At 33.2% G+C, this 24,032-nt stretch overlaps 2 protein-coding genes across 11 annotated transcripts in view; one reads left to right on the forward strand and one right to left on the reverse strand.

Moving 5' to 3' along the window:
* The window catches only part of LOC117178167 (protein groucho-like), a 397,186-nt gene that overhangs the window by 60,646 nt on the left and 312,508 nt on the right, over positions 1-24,032 (reverse strand). The gene's annotated exons all lie outside the window — the stretch shown is intronic.
* Positions 1,750-3,460, forward strand: LOC117178169. The gene is made up of 4 exons (XM_033369458.1): positions 1,750-2,037; positions 2,643-2,783; positions 3,070-3,288; positions 3,403-3,460. The coding sequence occupies exons 1-3, from the start codon at positions 1,977-1,979 to the stop codon at positions 3,237-3,239; spliced, it is 372 nt and encodes a 123-aa protein (XP_033225349.1). The 5' UTR covers positions 1,750-1,976; the 3' UTR covers positions 3,240-3,288; positions 3,403-3,460.

Genomic DNA, 24,032 nt, shown 5'->3' on the forward strand with positions numbered 1-24,032 from the left:
TTGTGCAATTTTACTTCCCTCTCCCCTTTTTAGCTTCTCTTCAAACCTCCATGCTCTCTTAATTTGTCTAGTAACCATATTTTCTCTTCCTAACTCTTCTTTAAACATATATCCTGGGCAACTCCAGCTAATCCCCATTACCCACCTCAGGAATCTCTCATGCATACTCTCTACTTTCATATGTTCCTTCCATCCCCAGATCTCCACACCATAATACAACACCGCCCACACCAACGCCTCAAACAACCAGACCCTCATTCTCCAATTATTCTGGAACCTTCTCTTTCCTATACCCCATACTTGGCCCATTACTTTACTCGCACATTCAATTCTTTTCCTCACCTGCAGCTCGTTTCCTCCTTATGCCTGAAACCAAAAACCTAGGTAACAGAACTCCACAATTTCCACTTTTTGTCTGTTCATCTTCCAAACGTAATTTATTTTGCTCTTTCTATTTCTGAAACACATCACCTTTGTCTTATCAGCTGAAACTTCATCTCTTTTGCTTAAAATAAAACTACTTTGTTAAACATTAGTTTTTTTTTGTTTAACGTTTAATTTTTCATTCATAATTTAACTATTTGGTTGAAAATGCAACTGTTTTTGATTTAAAATTAAATATTTGGTTAAAATTTGAACTACTTTCTTTAAAATTCATATATTTTTGTTTGTTAAAGATTCATAATTTTAGTTGAAAATACATCTTTTTGGTTGAAAACGATACTTCTTTGTAGAAATATTTTTTTGGTTAAAATTAATTTTTTTAACTGGAAATTTAACTATTTGGCAGAAAATTAAACTGTTAAGTTGAAAATTAATTTTCTTTTAGTTAAGGGTTCTAGTATTTTGTTGAAAATTCGTATACTTCATATAAATTTAACTGGTTCTTCATTATTTATTATTTATCAAAGATTTATAATCTTTGTTGAAAATTTATATTCTGGTTTAAAAATCAATTTTTTAACTGAAAATTTAACTATTTGGTTAAAAATCGAATTGTTTCGTTGAAAAATAATTTGTTTTAGTTGAGAATTTAAATATTTAATTGAAAATTCAACTCTGTTGAAAGTTGAACTATTTTCTTTAAAATTCAGTTTGTTGGTTAAAGATTCATAATCTTACTTTTGGCTAAAAATTTATTTATTTTCGTAAAAAAAATTTTTAAATTAGTTTTTTAACTGAATATTCAATTGTTTATTTTAAAATTAATTTTTCTTAGTTGAGAATTTCAATATTTCATTGAAAATTCATATTTTTTTAATGAATTTAACTGTTTCGAATTTAAAACAAAATCTTTTTTTGTTTGTAATATCAAATATTACATTTTTTTTAAAGATCATCTTCTTAGATTGTAAATCCAACTTTTTGGTTGAAAGTTGAACTAATTCCTTCAAAATTATTCTTTTTGCTTGAAGATTCATAATCTCAGTTGAAAATTCATTTTTTTTTTTGGAAAATTTATATTCAGGCTAAAAACTCAATTTTTTAATTGAAAATTTAACTATTGGTTTGAAAATTGAACTAAAATTAGTTAAAAATTTATTTCTTTTAGTGAAACATTTTTCATTAACTAATTTTTGTAACTGAATATTCAATTGTTTCTTTTATGTTGGATATATCGAACATCCGCGCTCTTTCTATAAGATGTGTTCATGACGCGGTAGAGGGGATAGACGCGGGAGAGAGACGATGCGCGACGCCGAGCGCCGCGCCACTCTAGTACGAGCAGTCGAGCAAGTTACCTCGTGTTCTTTTGTGCGTTCTTTTTACTTTAACAAATAAACGCTATTCAACTAAAAGTGACAGTGCTTTATTTTCACCTGAAACCCCGAACCTTCCGATAAATATCCTAAAAGGTTAGGGGCACCAGCACGCTTCCGCTGGGCGGAAAAACTCTGCTAGGGTTTCGGTGAAACGTGCAGTGAAAGTGAGAGAAGAGTGCGACGAGAAAAGACGAGTCAGCAGAGGAGAGGAAAATGGCTGCGTCTTTGGAAGCACAACAGCAGTGTCATGGGTGTGTAGAGGAGAAAGAGAGAGGTAAGAGAGTGAGAAAGTGAAAATAGTGAGACGCGAAAATTTAGAAAGAAAAGTGAATCGATCGAAAAGAAAAAGACGCGAGCGGCGGTGACATGTGGCGTGAATTTCAAAGTCGTGCCCTTGAATTTCAAAGCCGGCCTTTGTCTCGAGTGCAGGCACGAACGCGCGAAAAAGCGATCACGTGATCGGCGCGTGCGAACGGTGGAGATGAGAGCGCGTGAAAATGGCGGGAGTCGTCTCGCGCAGCAGAGAGGGAGGAGAAAGGCGAGCTGCTGTGTCGCGCCGAGTCGCGCCGGGCCGAGCCGAGCCGAGCCCAGCCGAGTTGAGGAGAGAAAAGAAAAAGCTCGCGCACGACTAATATAAACGATGGCTCGCGCAGCTGTCTCATGTCAGGCTGAAGCAGTAGGTTTATTGTGCGAGCGAGACGTCGCTATCAGCACATATAACCTATCGAGTAAAATCAAATGTCACCGCACGTACACTTACAAATATGCATATATATATAAATTAATCGATGTGAAAAATAGATGAGAAAATTAACAAAAATAAAAATGCGCAAATAACACGTAAAAATAAAAACTAATATACGACGTGTTTTATGACAGATGAGAAAACTTTATTGGCCATACTGAGGAGCGCTGAGATAACCTACAAGTGGCGTGAGGATGGAATTTCTCATGTCAGTATCACCAAGGATGATAAAGCGGTGTACTATATTACATCCAACATGAAAATGTTCAAAGAAGGTGTGTAATCATATAAAAGTAATTAAATAAATAAAAGCTAGTATAAAAATGTGGCAGTGTTCCGTTAACAATAAAAATAAGCTGCGCAGCGCGGAACACAAATCGACTGTCGCGGGGGCAAAATTGTAGTTCGTTTTGCCAACGCGGTAGTTGGAGCAAATGTTTATTGCGCTTGAAGTCCGGTCATTAGATATTTGTTCGTTCGTTTATTTGTCAAACTTGTTGTTCGGGATGTCAAATAAGGGAACAATAGAGGCATTAAACTAATTAAAACTGTTTCATTTAGATCTGAAAAACTACAGTGATGGAGAATTGTCAGTCCTGACAAAGTACATCACCCAAGGCGAGAAGAGCGAAGAGAAAATCCTCAAAATCGACTTGGCGAGTATTAGAGAACCAGCTCTTAACGAAACTTCTCTGGAGAGAGCTGACGGGATGAGAGATGGGGGACAATAGACGAGAGATGCGGTGCAGAGTGGTGAGCAAGATGAGGATAATGAGACTGGTGAGGAAAATTTTAAAAATAATAATGATGAGAAAAATAAACCTAAAATAATTACAAGTGTAATATGCCACAACAAAGTAATAAAACTAACTAATAATGAAAAAATGCCTCCAGATTTTGAGAAGTTTGACAAAGAGATGAGAGATGCGATTGAAAGAGTCGAGCAGACAGTAAGAGGACCAAATGTAGCTAAGGATGCTCTGCTCGAAGAGATAAAAAATCTGACATCTGCCACGAAGTCGTGCCACCAGTACAGCAGAGATATAAACTGTGTAGTAGGCAGAGAATTTACTAAGCTGAGGGAACTGCTGCTGCACAAAAATGACGAGGTTAAAAAAGAATTGGTGAAGATGAACAAGAGGCTCGATAGTCACCGAAAGGAGATCGAAGATTTCAAAACTCAGGTAAATGACAATCCCTATAACTATGAATATGACGATGAGTATACAGATGAGAATGTGAGAGATGTAGACCCGACTTTTAAAAATGTGGCGAGTAGCTCTAGGAACGAATTAGATATAGCCAGTGCTGTTCGCGAAGAGTTAGCAAAATTAGGCGCGAGTAAGTTAAATGAAAAAGGCACTGGCTTAAATGATTCAAGTTTAATAAAGGTTCATGTTTCAAAGGAAAATAGCACTAGACGAGATTATAAATTAACGAATAAAATGAAACTTGAACACTTTAATGACTATCTAACTTCAGAGCTTCGGTCTAGAGACTTATTGTATATAATTGACGAGAATGCCGTGACAAGTCGTAATATTGATGAAGAGACGAAAAATAAAGACAAACACGATGTGCGTGATATAATAATAAATCGACTGGACCAAAGCTATCATGATAAAATAGTCGATTTGAAGGATCCGGTAGATGTGCTAAATAAAATTAAAGATATAAAACGAAGTGAGTCTAATACGACATCGATTGCTATAAAACGTAAATTATATAATATAAGATACGATCCTTCAAAAGACTCAGCTTCGGGGCTCTGTGAACGATTTGAAGATCTATTTAGAGAATATAATAATATTCCAGAAGCTCCGAAGCTGAGTATCGATGAGAAACGAGAGGCATTTTACAATGCAATTGTCTCAGGTTTACCTGAAATCAGAACAGCTGATTTCATGAATAAACGTACTAACGGTGAGCACATGACATACGATGAGTTGAAATCATATATTCTAAAGGCGGAGGCGGAGAGAGGAGGAGCTCCACGAGGAGGAGTCATGGCAGCTGACGTGAGACAAGACAGACATGGCAGTCTCACAAGGTGCTATGTGTGTGATGATTATGGCCACAAAAGCCATGAGTGTCCACACAAAGATGACCCTGACTTCCAAGGTGAAAACCCAAAAAAGAAATGTTACAAGTGTAACCAATTCACCAACAGCCACAAGTCTTACAACTGCCCCAGCCGAAACGATGAGAGACGAGCACCGATGAGACCGAGGAGTAACAGTGCCCCCAGGGGCGGATATGAACAAAGGTACGGTAATACATATAATAACAACCATAGAGGCAGAGGTCACGGTAACGGTAGGGGTAATAAAAGAAAGATTAACCATGACGACGACTACCATGGTTATCAAAAGAAAAGCAGGGGTTCCAGTCAAAACAGAGGTCGAGGCGGAAATAACTACAGAGGCGGTTATCCAGGGGGAACTCGAGGAAGACGAGGACGAGGAGGACAGAATAATAATTCCAAATCCAGCCAAGAAAACACAGGTCAGTGTCTATCAGCGAATTGAGTGACCTCTGCGGCTGTAACAAATATAGAATCGAAAAATCTAGCAAAGTTTATTATTGATTCTGGTGCATCAGAGCACCTTGCTAATTCTAAACTAATATTTAAAACTATCGATGAAAATCAAACAAATATAATAAGATGTGCGAATAGGAATGAGGAAGCGAATTTGAGAACGGAGGGAGTGGGTCTGGTAGAATTAATAAACAATAAAGATGAGATAATAAAATTACATAATGTTATTTATGCTGAGTCTTTAACAGAAAACCTACTCTCCCTTCGCAAGTTCGCTGATCAAGGACTTAGCGTATATTTAGATAATAAAGTGATTGATATATATGACCCCATATCGAATCGGACATTCATTACGGGAATTTATGAAAAACCCTATTGGATAATTGAGTTTGAGGTACACAAAGATGAGTTAAGCAATAGCGAGAATAATCCTTTAGCTAGCAAACACATTGTTGCATACTTGTCAACCGAGGAAGCTCCACCACATATAACAAGAAGTGTTATAAATAAATTAAAACAAATTAGAGAATTAAATCAAAATGAAATAAATTCCGCGGTTAACAGGAATGCAGATTTACCCGAAAAGGAAAACGAGTCGAACAAAAGTGAAGAGAAAAACAGAGAAAATTGCTCTAGGTTCGAAACAACTATTTGCGATAGGAAAATTGAAAATATTAACGTTGAGACAGACGAGGATATTGTAGGGATTGAAGAGGATCTTAATAAAGAAAATAAATCTAAGATAATTGACAAAGCTATGCTATGGCATGCTAGGTTGGGCCATGCGTCGCTGCAATATCTTAAGGCAATTCAAAAGCAATTTTCACACATCAAGGAATTAAGAAATGTAGTATTTGATGAGAAAGTTCTTGATTGTGAAATTTGTATGATAGCAAAAATGAATAAATTACCATTTAAAATGACGAGACAAAGAGTAACACAACCTCTAGAGATTATTCACGCTGACACAATGGGCCCCATAAGTCCTCAAACCTATCCAAAGGGATATAAGTATATATCCGTATTTATAGACGATTATTCGAGATTGGCCTTAACTTTCCCAATGAAAACAAAAGATGAGACTGGTCACTGCTTCGAAGAGTTTGTGAGGAGCGCTAGGAATTTACTTGGTCATGACGCAAAAGTCTGTTATCTCCGAACAGATCAAGGATCTGAATTTGTAGGAGAATACACAAAGGAAGTAATAGAGAGGTTAGGTGCTGAGTATCAATTAGCCTGTCCCGATACGCCAGAGCACAACGGCTGTTCCGAGAGGTTTAACCAAACCATACAAAAGAAGGTGAGGACTTATATGTATGATGCGAAATTACCCGAGAATATGTGGGATCTATCATTAGGAGCAGCCACATATGCATACAATCGCACTCCGCATAAATCAAATAATATGGAGCCCCCACTAAAAATATTTGCACCCAAATATAGAATAGATTTTGAGCAAATAAAGCGTTTTGGATGTTTGGCTTACATAAAAGTGCATCGCAAGACCGGCTTAAAATGGAATCCTGAAGGGAGACGAGTTGTACTTGTAGGATACAAAGAGACGGGATATATTTTCTTGAAACCTGAAGATGGAAAATTTTATGAGAATAGGAATGTTAGATTCAATGAAAAGCTGGTTTACGGTGATAAATATGGCAAAGCAGTATTAAAAATTGGCTGAGCGAATTCGAAGAGATAGACAAAGAAAAATGGTTCGTAGAATTTGAAGAGGAGCCAGAGACGAGTGAAATAGTAACATTGGAAACGGAGGGAGAAGTGAAGAGAAAAAGAGGAAGACCTAGGTAAACTAAAGTAGCGATACCTCAAGATGTGCCTGACGAACCAATCAACGATGTGAGTTTTGCCAAATTTACAGACATACGACGAGACGCGAAAATGAAATTGTCGGGCAATGAGTATGATAAAGACGAGATACAAGTAGATAAAACGGTAGATTTTGCGTTTTACGCACTGTTGGCAAGAATCAACAAAGACCCAGTAACATACAGAGAAGCAATGGCGAGCGAAGAAAGAGATGAGTGGCAAAAGGCTATTGAAAATGAATTAGATGCGATGGAAAAGAACTGTGTTTGGAAAGTGATTCCAAGACCAAGAAAATCTATAGATGGAATAAAGCCAAATATCATTGACTCCAAGTGGGTATTCAAGAAAAAGATAGAATCTGATGGGAATATCAGATATAAAGCAAGACTAGTGACGAGAGGATTCAAAGATATGAATCAATATGATCTCAGAGAAACATACGCACCTGTTTCTCGAATGTCGTTAGTAAGATCTGTATTGGCAATAATAAATAAATATAATTTACATGCTAGTCAACTTGATGTGAAAACGGCCTTCTTGAATGGAATCTTGGATGAAGAAATTTATATGGAATTTCCAGAAGGCATGGAAGATGAGAGCTGCGATAAGACAAAGTATGTATGTAAATTACTAAGATCTCTTTACGGTCTTAAGGTGAGTCCCAAGAAATGGAATGAAAGGCTCACTGAAGCTGTAAAAGGTATGGGCCTGAAGTCAAGTGATCTAGAGCCTTGTTTATTCACTTGGCATCAAGGAGATGAATTTCTGCTGATGTTAGTCTATGTCGATGACATTTTGACCGCAAGCAATAACTTGAAGAAATTAGTAGAAGTAAAAGATCAGCTGAGAAGAGAATTTGAAATCACTGATTTAGGTGAGCCACCGAAATTCTTAGGGATAAACATTAGCCGAGATAAAAATAGAGGTGTGATGAGTTTAAACCAAACAGATTACATAGATAATATGTTGAACAAATTTGGTTTTCGAGACATGCGTTTGGTAATAACACCCATGGTTTCAAATCAAGTAAACAATAGACAAAGAAAACTCCGAGAAGAAGAGTATGATGAGTCAAAGCTACAGAAAACTCAAACGGCAGAAAATGTACCATATAGAGAAATGGTGGGAAGCCTACTGTACCTTGCAAACTCGACGAGACCGGATATCTCATATGCCGTAAATGTCTGTAGCAGACATCAAGTAGCCCCAACTCAAAGTGACTATGAAATGGTCAAGAGAATTTTTAGATACCTGAAGGGTACAAAGGAGTATAGTATAATTTACAAAGGTGAGGGAAGCGACTTGCAGGGCTACACAGATGCGAGCTTTGCAGACTGCAAAGGTTCACTCACGACGAGCGGATTCATAATCCAACTCTTCGGTGACACAGTGAGTTGGAGAACTCACAAGCAATCCTATGTTGCATTGTCCACTTGTCAAGCCGAATATGTAGCTATGAGTGAAGGGGGTAGAGAACTGGTCGCTTTGAATAATTCAATAAAACTTATACTTAATAAGTCCTTCGTTCCAATGACGTTGTGGTTTGATAACAGAGCTGCGGGTATAAATGCTGAGACGAGTGGAGGAAATAAATTGAGGCACATGACTGAGGTCATGGAACATTATATTAAAGAGTGCATTGCTAGAAACTTGGTCCAAATTAAATGGGTTGCATCCGAAAAACAATTAGCTGACGTGTTGACTAAGTCCTTGACACCTATTCCACATCTTAGATTAACTAATTCAATATTAAATGGACATTACACTTAGATTAGTTTTAACAAAATGCAAATAGATGAGCCGAGATGAGAACTGAGCTGAGATGAGATACACCAATGATGAGAACAAGATGAGAATAAATATAATGTAAACAGATGAGACTGTGATAATAAATATAGAGAGAAGACGTGATGATTAGAGCTTTAATGTTCGGGAGGGAGTGTTGGATATATCGAACATCCGCGCTCTTTCTATAAGATGTGTTCATGACGCGGTAGAGGGGATAGACGCGGGAGAGAGACGATGCGCGACGCCGAGCGCCGCGCCACTCTAGTACGAGCAGTCGAGCAAGTTACCTCGTGTTCTTTTGTGCGTTCTTTTTACTTTAACAAATAAACGCTATTCAACTAAAAGTGACATTGCTTTATTTTCACCTGAAACCCCGAACCTTCCGATAAATATCCTAAAATTTTAAAATTAATTTTTCTTAGTTAAGAATTTAAATATTTCATTGAAAATTCGTATTTTTAAATAAATTTAACTGTTTATAATTTAAAATAAAATTTCGTTTGTTTGTAATATCAAATATTACATTTTTTTAAATTCATCTTCTTAGATTGTAACTTCAACTTATTGCTTAAAAGTTGAACTACATTCATCAAAATTCATTTTTCTGGTTGAAGATTCATAATCTTAGTTGAAAATTCATCGTTTGTTAAAAATTGAACTATTTTATTAAAAATTATTATTTTGGTTAAAAATTAATTTTTTATCAAATTATAATTTAAAATCTTCTTTGGCTGAAATATCAACTATTGCGTTTTTTGTAAAAAATTCATATTCCTTGATTAATTCTGATCGCGGAATTTAATAGAAAAATTTTCAGATTAAAATGCGAACTTTTATTGTAAAAGATCGAATTAGCTATTCGAAATAGATGAGTGTTCATCAATATATTTGATTTTGTTACCCAAAAAAAGATGACTTTTTAGGAAAATTTAGATAAAATCATCAACAAAATTAAAAAATTAATCTGGAAAATTCCGGGTTTTCCTCTAAACTCTAGGGTACTTCTTGGTGTTCAAAAATCTGGGCTATAGTTCCCGGTTTTACCAGTCAGTGGCCAGCCGACTTGAAGTTGTACATTTCTTTAATTTTTTGTGACTTACAATATGTGGTTGACTTTTTTTTTAAGTCAAATATTTAGGGGTTGATGTTGATAATCCAACGATTTTTCGATCGCACCTGGTGTGATAGTTCTGAAAAAAAAGAACCTGAAAACAATGATGATGGGAGTGGAGCTGAAAGGTAAACATAGAAACATAACCTACAATTTCTTGAGGTATTTGCAGATTTTCTTACTCTGGCATTAAATTAAACCAGCTATGGATAACAATTAAAGCACAAATATACAAAATCTGCAAACGGATTTTAAGGTGAAACACTGGACAGTTAAAAGCACAAAAAATTGACCCATTTATCTGTCAGATTGTATCTATCAAAAATTGCTTGCTTCGGAATCGAACAGTAAAATACCAACAATCTCAATTCTAAATCTGCCTGAGTTAAAGCCGGTATCAGGTTGTGTGCGTGCGATATACCTACGATGGCCACGCGATGCACACATGTTAAAAGTTGAGGGCCACTTTCATTTATCTCATGTCGGTCATTGTCGGTGGTGCAGTTTCTTTGCACACCGACCGAGTCCTGGAATCACTCGTGGATTTAAAACCAATATATGTAGCAATCAAATGGCCATCACGGATATACGGGCGAGTAGGGGGCGCCATGTTTTTATCAACTGATATTTCTAATGCATTGTGACTCTCTATATTTCTCTGATTACATTAAAAAAAATTTAATTGATTCGACAAATTTGTCTAAAATAAAAAAATTTACTTTTCCTCATTTTTACTGTCCAATTGTAAATTTGAAAGATTATAAACCTTTAAAACTGAATTATTCGAAAACAAAGTTTTAAAATAAAAATTAATTTTTAATTTTTAATAGAAAAGTTTTGAAAAACGCTCTCGCAACTGAAGGGGAAAAATTCTTTGCAGTGGCATTAACAGATTGTAAAAATTGTAATTCATTTATTACATTCTCATCAAGAGAAGGTATTAGATTTCTGTAAAATTTACCCCACCCCCCTGTTTTCGTCAAATGTCCACGTTTTGAGACCCCCTGAATCCGAAAACAGGTTTTTACGAATGTTTTTGTGTCTGTGTGTGAGTGTTGTGTATCTGTGTGTCTGTAGATTTTTAGTTTGTCAGCACAATAACTTGCGAAAGATTTGCCAGATTGGACTGGCCTTTAGTATACTCTTTGAGTGTCCTAAAATAAAGGTGTCAAGTTCGTTAGCCAGCCATTTTGGATAAAAATTCAAAAAGTGAGCGTATTTTGAAAATGTTTGAGACCACTTTTTTCAAAATTCAAAAATTTTCTGTACGAATATTCATAGTATTCAAATAGACAAACAATTTATCCTTAACACTTAAATGAACATTTTATGCCAAATAACACGCTAAATGAAAAAATTCAAAAGAAGAAAAATGTTGCTTGATGAATGCCCATCGCGATTATCATAACAACTTTTTGAATTATTTTGACAAATCAAAAATTCAAATTTTGACAGCATTCAAAATAATGAAAAATCCAAAAATTACATTTTTCGGCCAAACTGTACAAAATACGGTAAAAGATAAATACACCAAAATTGTGCATTTGAAAAAGAACTACAAATTTGTTATTAACCACTTTTTGATAGGATGCGTAGTTTTGGCTTTAATTATGAAAAACTTCATTAAAAGTAAAAAAAATGTACCTGCTGCGAGGGCACTTTCTTACCACTACTTTAGTCTTTTAATTTCTTTTTAGCCTCGTGTGTGGGGTTTCAAGAAATTTAACTTTTCAGGTCTTCGATCCTATTTTGTATGATTTAAACTAAAAATAGAACTATTAAAAAATTATAAGTGACAAATCATTTTTATAATGTCATCAGAGAAGGTATTAGATTTGTATAAAATTTGACCTCCCTAGTTGTTGTCAGAAGTTCCACGTTTGAGAGCCCCTGAATCCGAAAAACAGGTTTATACGAATGTGTCTATCTGTATGTCTATCCGTCTGTCTTCATGTCTCTCTGCCTGTCTGTGAGCACGATACTTTTGAAAAAAATTAATCTTTTAGATTGGCTTTTGGTACACTATTTTAGTGTCCTAAGCTAAATGCCAAGTTCGTTAGTCAGAAATTTTGGATAAAAATACTAAAAGTGAGCCCATTTTTAAAATTTTAGAGTACACACTTTTTCAAGATTCAAAAATTGTGTGTACCCTACAAGATTATCATAATAAAATTTGAATTTTTTCGAAAAATTAAAATTTTGACCGCACGATAACTAATTAAAAATCAAAAATTGCATTTTGCGGTCAAATTATGCAAGGTAGGAGAAAAAAATGATAAGGCAAACATTTTTTACATTCTCACCACGGAAGGTATTAGACAGGTGTAAAATTTAACACCCCCCCCCCCCCCCCCACACTTTTTGTCAAATGTCCACGTTTCGACACCCCCTAAATCGGAAAAATAGGTTTTTACGAATGTGTATCTCTGTTGGTCTATCTGTATGTATTTATGCCTGCCTGTCTGTCAGCACGATAACTTTTGACAAAATAATTTTATTAGATTGGCCTCTAGTACACTCTTTAAGTGTCCTAAACAAAAGGCTGAGTTCGTTAGCCAGCCATTATGGATAAAAACTCAACAAGTGAGCGCCTTTTGAACATTTTTGATACCATTTTTTCAAAATTCAAGAATTCTCTGTACGGTTATTCATAGCATTTAAAAAGTCGAACAATTTATCTGATGACTTTTTTCATCAAATTAAAAATTATGAGAGTTGTAGTATTTTCAAAATTCCAAAAACTTTTTGAATTTTCTTGATAAATCAAAAAATAAATTTTCATAGTATAAAAATAATGGAAAATCAAAAAGCAACATTTTTTGATGCAACATTTTTACAGTATTTCAGATAATTTCAAAAATAATAATGCATTTTCAAAAAAAATATGAGTATATACATATGTGTGTGTATGTGTATGCATATATACATAATTTAGAAGTTAAAAAACGGTAAGGCTGCTCAATAGACCGTATGTGGAAAGTTTAAATCATAAAGAAAACATTGGAAATGAGCAAATTCAGTTTATGGAAAACTGACAAAAGTTGCAATAAAACGTTGAATAACCAAATTTTTTTAAAAGAATGCGCATTTTTTTAAACGGGACAATGAAATTTCATCTGTTTTAATACCAATGCAAGTTACGAATTATAATAATATACATTTATGGGAATGATTTAAAATTTCAGGGATAAACTCGAGTGGGAAGCACGAGATACGTGTTCCTTAAAGCCGAAGGAGCTTTAACAAAAGAGAATTCATAATCCCCAAATTACTGTTGTCGATACTTTCATCTTTAGTTTTAAAAAGTCTCTGCAGAAAGATCGATCGCGTAACATGAGGTAAATACAATATCGAGATCGTAGCGCGCGATGTGAATATACCCGCGAAGTGGGCAGATTTTTTTTTATTTATCTGTTAGATATAATAATTTAATCAATTATTTAAGTCCATTCAACAATTTTCTAAACTTTTAATATCGAAAAATTTGTTATTACGGATTTTGAAATTGATTATGTTAATATTAGGTAATAGAAACCCAAGCACCCATGAATTTCTTGCTACTTTTGAATATTTTACTTTACTTTATTGTGATATAATTTTGTACGTACTTATAAGAATTATATGATTAAGATGTACTTTAGATTGAAGAGTTCGCGGTCTAAACATTTCAACTGCAATTTTTTTCGAAATTGATTTTTTTGTATTTTCTGGAACATTTTTTATATACAGTTATTGTCCCGGAAGCGAAACGGAAAAATTTATTTTATTTTATTTTTTTAATAGAATTTCAAAAATTGCATTTTAGTATCTAGAGCGTAGGTCCACGATCTAATCCAGTTAACTGATGATAGTGTCTTATGGGAAATCCGTGCTTTTTCTCACATCAGCTCAGTTTACTCTCAGAGTAGGCCAGTCAGATACATGTCAGTGTATGTGCAGTTAAGTGTGTGAGTGCGTCGAAAGTTTTTTGTGGCTACTTTCACTTCATTTTTGATGTTGTAGTCTATAGATCGCTGTAAAGACAAAGGTGAGCGACGCGTCTCATTTACTTACACTCAGAACATGTTTGTACTAAACTATTTTAAATGTTTGCAAACACATCTATGTTCGGCTTGCGATTCTAAAAATTTTCACATATAAAACTTGCCCGCAACGTTAAAAATAACGCAAAAACATGTGAGCACCCGAAAAACAATAGAAAACCAGCGGCAGAACACTGCATATAACATGTTTAAATCGCTGGACCCCTTTTAGATAACACATGAATAGCCTTCAATTGTAATATAATGTTCAATGTTGATTCAAATGTTATAAAACTAACGCTTATTACTTTTCCCTAGTAAATTAACAAAAAATATTTCACAGTTTACAAAATGTTTAAAAATGCTAAAAATAACATTGATTTTCCTACGCTGTGTAACATTTCTGAAATGTCGGTTAGCAGGTTTAGAACACCAGACCCTTCAGATAAATTTAAGTTTGAATTTGAAAATTAAATTTTGAATTATTTATAAACAAACGAATTTTTAGGGAATTTAAATTGTGAGTAGAAAAAATCACAATTGCATTGAATATTTTGTTTAACAATATTAAAGTAACGAAAACTTAACATTCATTATTTTATTTCATAATTGTCAATTTTAGCGTGAAGTTTTAAATAGAAGCGACTCAAATCAGATAAGCGGTTTTGACAGTTCTGGGTAAAAACTGAGTAGATCCGACCTATTGACCTGGGATCGCTAGTAGATACAGGAACTATCTTTGGAGAACCCTCCTCTAGAGTCTAGATTACCAAATTAGAATCGTAATCGCCGCTACATGAACCTGGTTGGATGAATGCGTCTGATATTTCGCCTTACATATTTATTTTCATTTATGCTACTTATTTAATGATTGATATCTTAGGAGACAGTGGAGTATGATCGAAGGCTTAGAATTAAGTCTTCTATACATTATGATTGAAATGTGATTTTGATGTGTGTATTTTTTTAATGAGCCTCACATTATCAGGAGCCGTATGTTATTACTCAAAACTGAATAACTGATTTTCAACTGCGTCATTATTTGATATTTAATTAATTCATGGGTGTTGCATTTTAACCGGTCTGCCACATACGCTGGGTTTGGTGACCTTATGTTATTGCTGGTTAATTTTTGAACACTATGAACATTCTAGAATAAAAAGCAAACAATATCATGGTCGCTAAAAAATCCGAATTTGGAAATTCGCTGACATTGCCCTGACCAATTTCTTATTTTCCCTGACCGTTCTAAATTTATATTTAGGTATAAAAAGAACATCACACCTAGGAATTTTCAAATATAACAATTAAGTTTCAAAAAAGAAAAATGAGTTTTTCAACAAAGAGTACCATTTTCAATTTAGTGATGAATCTTTGATAAGAAAATTAATTATTCACTAAAAATGTGATAGATGATACTTGCACCTAAAAATATGTAAGGTTTCAATAAAAAATAGTTGAATTAATCAAAAAGATACAGACATTAAATCAATTAGTTGATTACTTAACCAAAATAGACTAATTTTCGACAAAGGAGTTGAATTTTCAACTAAGAATGATTTTTCAATCAATGAAGAAAACAAATCTCATCCAAAATGTTGAATTTTCAAACCCAAAAGACGAGTTTCCCGCAAAACAGTTGAGTTTTTTAATCCCATCAATATGAGTTTTTCTTAATGTAGAATGTTCAAGCCAGAATATGAATTTTCGACCAAAAGAATGGATTATTTAACTCAAAAAGACGAGTCTACAACCAGATAAATAAATTTTCAACTGAAAAATAGAATTAAGATTCCGAGCTGAGCGAAGGAGATCTTTTTTTAGAGAAAATTTAATTTAAAAAAATTAAATTCATAGCTCCATCTATCCTGAAAAATGTTAAAGAATTTATGTTATTTGAGGAGTTACCTTAGATCGATAGTGTTGATTTCCATTTTCACAGTTGGTGAAATATATCGCCACTGATCAGTTCTTACCGACTCCGATGAGAATACATATTCCTTTTAGAAATTATAAATTTAATAGAAAAGAATGGAATAGTTACTTTTTCTGTTAAAAAATTAATTTTTAACTAAGAAAAGACAACAAATTTTCAACATAATAGTTAAAGTCTCGATTAATGAAATGAATTTTTAAGTGAACAGACTGGTCCTTTCCTATATTATTTGTTTTAAAAATCCTTCAATCGCGCTGTTGTTTCAAATTTTCAAACATAGAGAGTCCTCCAAATTGGAGTTAGATCGATTACTGCTTGCCCATCATCGCATATACTTAAAGTTTTCCATAAGATTTACATTCGAGAACAATTTTGCTTTCAATTAAAAAAATGATTCTTCTGTGTTAGATTGACTTGACACATTGGGAAATTCTATATTGCGTGTCGAGGGTAGAGAGAAGCTACTATTTTACGAGTGAAATCGTTGTCTCGACCCGAGCTATGCATACAATTTTTCAACATACCAATAATCGAAATTCGTCTTGAAGATGCCTGTGAAGCGGGTAGACAATCGAGTTTTCTACTCTAGGCAAGAAAGTAATAGATCAATGTCAATACCGGTATCTAATATTACCATTTATATTGATTTGAGACTTTCTTGCCAGAGCAGAAATTTCAATGCGCTCTACAGGCATTAAAATTCGAATTTTCGATTAAGGTGTATGAAAAAAAAGTTTATGTAGACAAATCAATTTTTAACCTACAATATTCTTCACATTTGGATGTTGTTTTCTAAACGAAAGCCTTTTGAAGTTGTAAAAGATTTGTATTTTTAGACTTTTTATACCAAATTTGGTTAATTTTTGATTTAACAACAAAATGGAATTTTTTTAAACTTTTTAGGAGTACCATTTAATTGAAGATTCTCAGAATGCTGAAAGAAGGTCTTATTCCTGTGATAAAATTATCTAGAAACAATTTCTAGTGGTTGAAAATATTAAAAAATTGTATTACGTTACAAACAAAACTAATTATCAAAAGTATTTCTCCAGATGTGAAACTTTTTAGAAGATTGAACTCCAGAGTCTTTTGTATGAAATAGGAGTGAAAATAACGTTTTATTACGATTATTTATTTAAATAATTAATCATTGTAGAGAATTTGTCAAGTTTAACAGCAATGTGTCATCGAAAATACATTGTTATTCAATTGTGTAAACAACATATAAACTTACTCGTTGAAATATAAACTATTAATTTTTGTATGAACGTCGTTAAAATAATGAATACTCATTGTCCATTTCAAAACTATCATAGTGAAGTCATCGCAAAGCATTTTTGGCTAATTTCGTGAACAAATATTGAGCTTTTCCGTTCGAAAATAGCCAAACTCTAAATTTGTTTACGAATATGGTTTTAATAATCCATAATTTTGGGGAATTTGCAAAGCATCATAGAAAAAAGTCATCGGAAAGATATTCGTAGTTGATTCCGTAAACAAAATTCCATTAATTGAAAAATAGCCCAACTGTGAATTTGTTTATAAAAATTCATGAAACAATTATTATTTATTTAAAATTTGAAAACATTATAGAAAACATTCATCGGAAAGAAAAACTTCTTTCAGTCCGTGAACAAATTAAGCCTATTCGTTGAAATAGCAAACCTCTGAATTTGCTTATAAAAATTGTTTAAATCATTCATTCAGCATGCATTATGAATGATTTAAACAATTTTTATAATATAAATGGTAATATTAGATACCGGTATTGACATTGATCTATTACTTTCTTGCCTAGAGTAGAAAACTAGATTGTCTACCCGCTTCACAGGCATCTTCAAGACGAATTTCGATTCTTGGTATGTTGAAAAATTGTATGCATAGCTCGGGTCGAGACAACGATTTCACTCGTAAAATAGTTGCTTTTCTCTACCCTCGACACGCAATATACCATTTTCCCACTGTGTCAAGTCAATCTAACACAGAAGAATCATTTATTTAATTGAAAGCAAAATTGTTCTCGAATGTCAATCTTATGGAAAACTTTAAGTATATGCGATGATGGGCAAGCAGTAATCGATCTAACTCCAATTTGGGGGAATCTCTATGTTTAGAAATTTGAAACAATAGCGCGATTGAAAGATTTTTGAAACAAAATTTATAGAAAAGGACCAGCCTGTTCACTTAAAAATTCATTTCATTAATGGAGACTTTAACTATTATGTTGAAAATTTGTTGTCTTTTCTTAGTTAAGAATTAATTTTTTAACAGAAAAAGTAACTATTTCATTCTTTTCTATTAAATTTATAATTTTCAAAAGGAATATGTATTCTCGTCGGAGTCGGTAAGAACTGATCAGTGGCGATATATTTCACCACCTGTGAAAATGGAAATCAACACTATCGATCTAAGGTAACTCTTCAAATAACATACATTCTTTAACGTTTTTCAGGCTAGATGGAGCTATGAATTAAATTTTTTTAAATTAAATTTTCTCTAAAAAAAGATCTCCTTCGCTCCGCTCGGAATCGAACCACATACGACATTGTTACCAACTCCGATGATAATATAGAGTCCTTAAAAATTGATTTATATTAAACATAACACCTTGAAAAATACAGTGTATCTCTAAAAAAAGTTTCTTCTTTCGATCTCTTCAGTAGCTTAGTAGTAAGAGCACTTGACTGGCAATTGGTAGACCTGTGCTTCCATTCCCAGCGGAGGGAAGAAGATCTTTTTTCAGAGAAAACTTAATTCTATTTTTCAGTTGAAAATTTATTTATTTGGATGTAGACTCGTCTTTTTGAGTTAAATAATCCATTCTTTTGGTCGAAAATTCATATTCTGGCTTGAACATTCTGCATTAAGAAAAACTCATATTGATGGGTTTAAAAAACTCAACTGTTTTGCAGGAAACTCGTCTTTTGGGTTTGAAAATTCAACATTTTGGATGAGATTTGTTTTCTTCATTGATTGAAAAATCATTCTTAGTTGAAAATTCAACTCCTTTGTCGAAAATTAGTCTATTTTGGTTAAGTAATCAACTAATTGATTGAAAGTCCGTATTTTTTTGATTACTTCAACTATTTTTGATTGAAACTTAACATATTTTTAGGTGCAAGTATCATCTATCACATTTTTAGTGAATAATTAATTTTCTTATCAAAAATTCATCACTAAATTGAAAATGGTACTCTTTGTTTGAAAACTCATTTTTCTTTGTTGAAACTTAATTGTTATATTTGAAATTTCCTAGGTTTGAGGTTCTTTTTATACCTAAATATAAATTTAGAACGGTCAGGGAAAATAAGAAATTGGTCAGGGCAATGTCAGCGAATTTCCAAATTCGGATTTTGTAGCGACCATGATATTGTTTGCTTTTTATTCTAGAATGTTCATAGTGTTAAAAAAATTAACCAGAAATAACATAAGGTATACCAAACCCAGCGTATGTGGCATACCGGTTAAAATGCAACACCCATGAATTAATTAAATATCAAATAATGACGTAGTTGAAAATCAGTTATTCAGTTTTGAGTAATAACATACGGCTCCTGATAATGTGAGGCTCATTAAAAAAAATACACACATCAAAGTCACATTTCAATCATAATGTATAGAAGACTTAATTCTAAGCCTTCGATCATACTCCACTGTCTCCTAAGATATCAATCATTAAATAAGCAGCATAAATGAAAATAAATATGTAAGGCGAAATATCAGACGCATTCATCCAACCGAGTTCATGTAGCGGCGATTACGATTCTGATTTGGTAATCTAGACTCTAGAGGAGGGGTCTCCAAAGATAGTTCCTGTATCTACTAGCGATCCCAGGTCAATAGGTCGGATCTACTCAGTTTTTACCCAGAACTGTCAAAACCGCTTACCTGATTTGAGTCGCTTCTATTAAAACTTCACGCTAAAATTGACAATTATGAAATAAAATAATGAATGTTTAGTTTTCGTTACTTTAATATTGTTAAACAAAATATTCAATGCAATTGTGATTTTTTATACTCACAATTTAAATTCCCTAAAAATTCTTTTGTTTATAAATAATTCAAAATTTAATTTTCAAATTCAAACTTAAATTTATCTGAAGGCCTGGAGTTCTAAACCTGCTAACCGACATTTCAGAAATGTTACATAGCGAAGGAAAATCATTGTTATTTTTAGCATTTTTAAACATTTTGTAAACTGTGAAATATTTTTTGTTAATTTACTAGAGAAAAGTGATAAGCGTTTGTTTTATAACATTTGAATCAACATTGAACATTATATGACAATTGAAAGCTATTCATGTGTTATCTAACAGGGGTCCAGCGATTTAAATATGTTATATGCAGTGTTCTGGCGCTGGTTTTCTATTGTTTTTCGGGCGCTCACATGTTTTTGCGTTGTTTTTAACGTTGCGGGCAAGTTTTATGTGTGAAAATTTTTATTTTTCATTTCTGAAAATAACAGCTAAAATACACACTTTTTATAATAAACACTATTTCTCTAAAGTTAATAATTGGAGGAAATTCTTCAGTGTGAAAATAAATATTCATTTCTATTGAAATAAATTCATGTTGGAGATAACATTTTTGTTCAAATATACAGCTGCTGTCCCGAGACACAAAGTTCCTGTGAAATAATGGTGAAATTGTTTAAATTTAAGCAGTAAGCAGTTTAAACTTAGCATACTTATTCTGCAAAGTGCCACTAAAACAATGATGTAAAGGAAAAATTGTTTATAAAAAAATTTGAACCCGTAGAACACTCGAAATTCCAATGATCTATCTACCGTTCTGTATGTAATGAGAAGTTGAGAAGAAGCCATAGAATCGTCGTAGATACCGACCAGAGATTGGAGGCCTACTCAGCCACAATATTATGCACTGAATTATTCTTCCAGGAAAACTTATTTAATTTGGAAACAATTATGTCTGATTAAGGCTGAAAAGATGCAACTAATTTACAAGATTAAAATTATGAAATAATTTTTTTATATACTTTTTATATTTTATATTCAGTATTAATATATGATATAATTCCAGAGTTTCTTTCTTAGACATTGTTTTATTCGGAGTTGATGAGTCCGTATTCAGTTACATGTAATTTCAGTGTGTAAAGTAATATCTCTGAATTATTTATCATTCATCTAATATATTTTTGGTAAGGTCAGGATGGCCATTTTAATCGAAGAAAAAAATCTCGAGCATTTCTTGGGGTTTTCCCAGTTCCCAAACAGTTTTCACGGTCAATAAAATAAATAAGTTTGAACTCCCAAGCTAAACAATTTTTCATTTGAAGTAATAAAAAATAAACTACAATTTAAAGTACTCCAAGTGGAACTATTGAATTTTTTGTTTTTAAATGAAAAAAATTTATATACAAATGATCAATAATTTACACGTATAAAACGGAAGTTAGGTACTAACACTTTTAGAATGAAGAATTTAAAATGAAATGCAGATAAACTGCAAAATTTAGAATTTTTATCTTTTATAAATTATAGAGTTCAAAAATTCAGAATCAGTTCCAAAAATATAAATCAACGTTATCATTTTCACTGTTCTTAATTAAATATTTAATCAACGAACTTTAGAATTTTCAAAATTAGATAATTTTAAGCAATTTTACGCTGGAAACATAAAAAACTTTTTTAAATAATATTTTTCTATCGCAACACTTCTTAAATTATGAGTTATATTATTTTCAAGACAAGACTTTAAACGTCCTGGAAAAGCTTCAAAATTTTGTTAAAAAATCCTAAGAAATCTAGAAGTTGTTTTAGAGTTTTTCAAATTTAAAATAATTTTTACAATTTTTTCAGAATTTCGAAATATGTTTTAAAATCAATCAAATTTTTCATAGTATTTTTACGAAATTCTGCGTATTATTTGTAGAAAAAACTTAAGTCATTTTAAGTTTTGCAAAGCTTTAAAATTAATGTAAAGTTTAAAATGATTTCAAATAATTTAAACGAATTTTATGTCATGACAAAATTCGCCTATTTGTACCGAAATTTCGGAGAAATTACCGCAATCTAATAAAAAAATGTATATTCTTGCAAATTTCAAATAACAGTTTTAGAAGCTTTTTAAGAAATGTGGAAGGCTTCAAAAGAAAAAAAAACATTTTCAGAACATTCCAAGTAAAATATAAAATGATTTCTCATGTTAAAAAATTATTTTGAGAAAATATTTAAAAAGATTTCCAAACTTGTCACTAAAAAATTTGGAATGTTTTAAGGGTGCTTTTTTAAATTTGAAAATTTTTCTAAAAATGCCAGGAAAAATTTGATTCCTTTAAAATGATTTTTGGAAAATTTGGAAAATGTAAAAAAAATTCCTTCAATTCTTCCAGATTCTTTTTTTTTACGATTTTGGAAATATTTAAAAATCTTTTTAAATATTCTCTTAAGAGAATTATTCAAAAATGAAGAATCATGTTTTATTTTTCGAGGAATCTTAAGAAAATATTTTTTTGGAATCTTACGCATTTTTTGAAAAATATAGGAATGTTTAATTTTTCGAAAAATCACCACCATTTAAAAAAATGTCATGACTTCTTATATTTTCCAAAATAATTTAAAAAAGTAAGACAATCCTGAGTAGAAGAAAAAAATATTTAAGTATCTCAGTTAATTGAAGAAATACATAATTTCGGTGCAAAAAGGAAGCTTCACCTTTATTCTTCTGTAAAAAATGAAAAAATGATAATAACTTTTACCCTTATTTAATTTTATTCCGATTCTAGTTTTTCAAGGAAATGAAAGAAAATTATTTTTGCAGAAATGAAATTATGTCTTATTTCTTATAAACGCAAACTATCTTCACGGTGCCGAATAGGTCCATGAACCCTTTTGCCAGAACTTTGTATTTCCACGCATATGGGCTCCGAACCAGCCTGCCAGATGCGCGCTTTCGAGTTTACAATGTTTCTTATCGAGCCCATTGTCGGATTCTTAAAAAAAAAGAAAAGTTGATAACTATTAAACGAATAAAAATTCAGAAATTTGAATTCCATCCCTGAATTTTAAATGATTTCCAAAATTGTTTAAGCTTCGCCCCATCTCACTGCATACATAACTGTAGATAGATAATTGTAATTCAGAGTGCTCTACAGGTTAAAAACTTTTGTATAAGCAATTTCTTCTTGACATTATTGTTTTAAAGGTACTTTAGAGAATTAGCATGCTAAATTTAAAACATTTAGAACTTGTTGTCTAGAACGGTGACTCTGGGATACCAGGCGACCTCACAGAGTACGCAGACTTATCCTTGCATGCGGGGCTCTACAAGAATGGACGAACCCCTTTCCCTAGCTTCTCGTGGGAACAACAATGACAACACCAAACATAGTTGTAGTAAATGCGGTTCAAAAGAACAGAACGCGCAGGGCTCCCGACAATGGGTCGGCCAACAATGCCGACCAATCTGGAGCTGGGACAGCCAATGAAAATGGATTCAATGCGATGGATCGGCGGGATCTCGCGACTTTTGAGTGGACGGAGCGACTGAATCACGACTTGCTAGAGTGCTACGATGCGAGTGTGGCCCCTCAACGGAGTTACATGGCACGGCTGCATGATCTGTGGTGCGAGAAACACCCGTAGCTATCGCACTTTTCGCAGCAACGTCTACGAAACCATGCTGAACTACTCCGAAAAAGGGGCTATGTAACAGGAACGCCTACTCTACCACAGTTAGAACAAGCCGGCAACAGAGAAAGAGAGGCGACACTAAGACCAACCGCAAGCAGGCATCCAATAGATGAAGAGCGATGCTTTACGACCCGGAGAAACATCAACACCAAGGTTTCTCTCAAGCCTAAAGATCTGGATGAAATGGATGACGAGCTTCGTGGACATTTTTCCGGTGAATCCGACCTCTGGGCTATCAATTATTGTGTGTATAATTCAGCGAGAGCTTTGGCCGATGCGAACCGTAAAACAAAACCAACGGTTGATCATAAGACCAAAAGACGAATGCAGTTACTATCGAACACCCATCCAAACCAGAGGAGGTCGAAGTATTTTGGAGAGAAGTCTACGAAGTGCAGCATAGACTGGACGAAGCCTCAGAAAATATAAATCGCTTCAAGGAGCTGTGGGATGCCCTCATAACACCTGATGAAGAGTGCCCACCCATCACTACCGAGGAGGTGAAAAAGTATTAAGAGGGATGAAGAACTATTCCGCACCGGGAGCAGACTTTATAAGATATTCACAGCTATCCTAAATGATAGGATCGTTCGGGCAATTAAACCTGTGTGGCAAGAAATGTATGAACAACGAGGCTCAAAGAAAGGCGTAG

The sequence above is a fragment of the Belonocnema kinseyi genome, chromosome 8 (assembly GCF_010883055.1).
Source record: "Belonocnema kinseyi isolate 2016_QV_RU_SX_M_011 chromosome 8, B_treatae_v1, whole genome shotgun sequence".
NCBI classification, from domain to species: domain Eukaryota; kingdom Metazoa; phylum Arthropoda; class Insecta; order Hymenoptera; family Cynipidae; genus Belonocnema; species Belonocnema kinseyi.

Coding starts and splice junctions, on each gene's coding strand:
- LOC117178169 (XM_033369458.1), top strand. CDS start 1,977: ATGGCTGCGTCTTTGGAAGCACAACAGCAGTGTCATGGGTGTGTAGAG. Junction 2,038..2,642: donor TGTAGAGGAGAAAGAGAGAG/GTAAGAGAGTGA, acceptor GTTTTATGACAG/ATGAGAAAACTTTATTGGCC. Junction 2,784..3,069: donor CATGAAAATGTTCAAAGAAG/GTGTGTAATCAT, acceptor TGTTTCATTTAG/ATCTGAAAAACTACAGTGAT.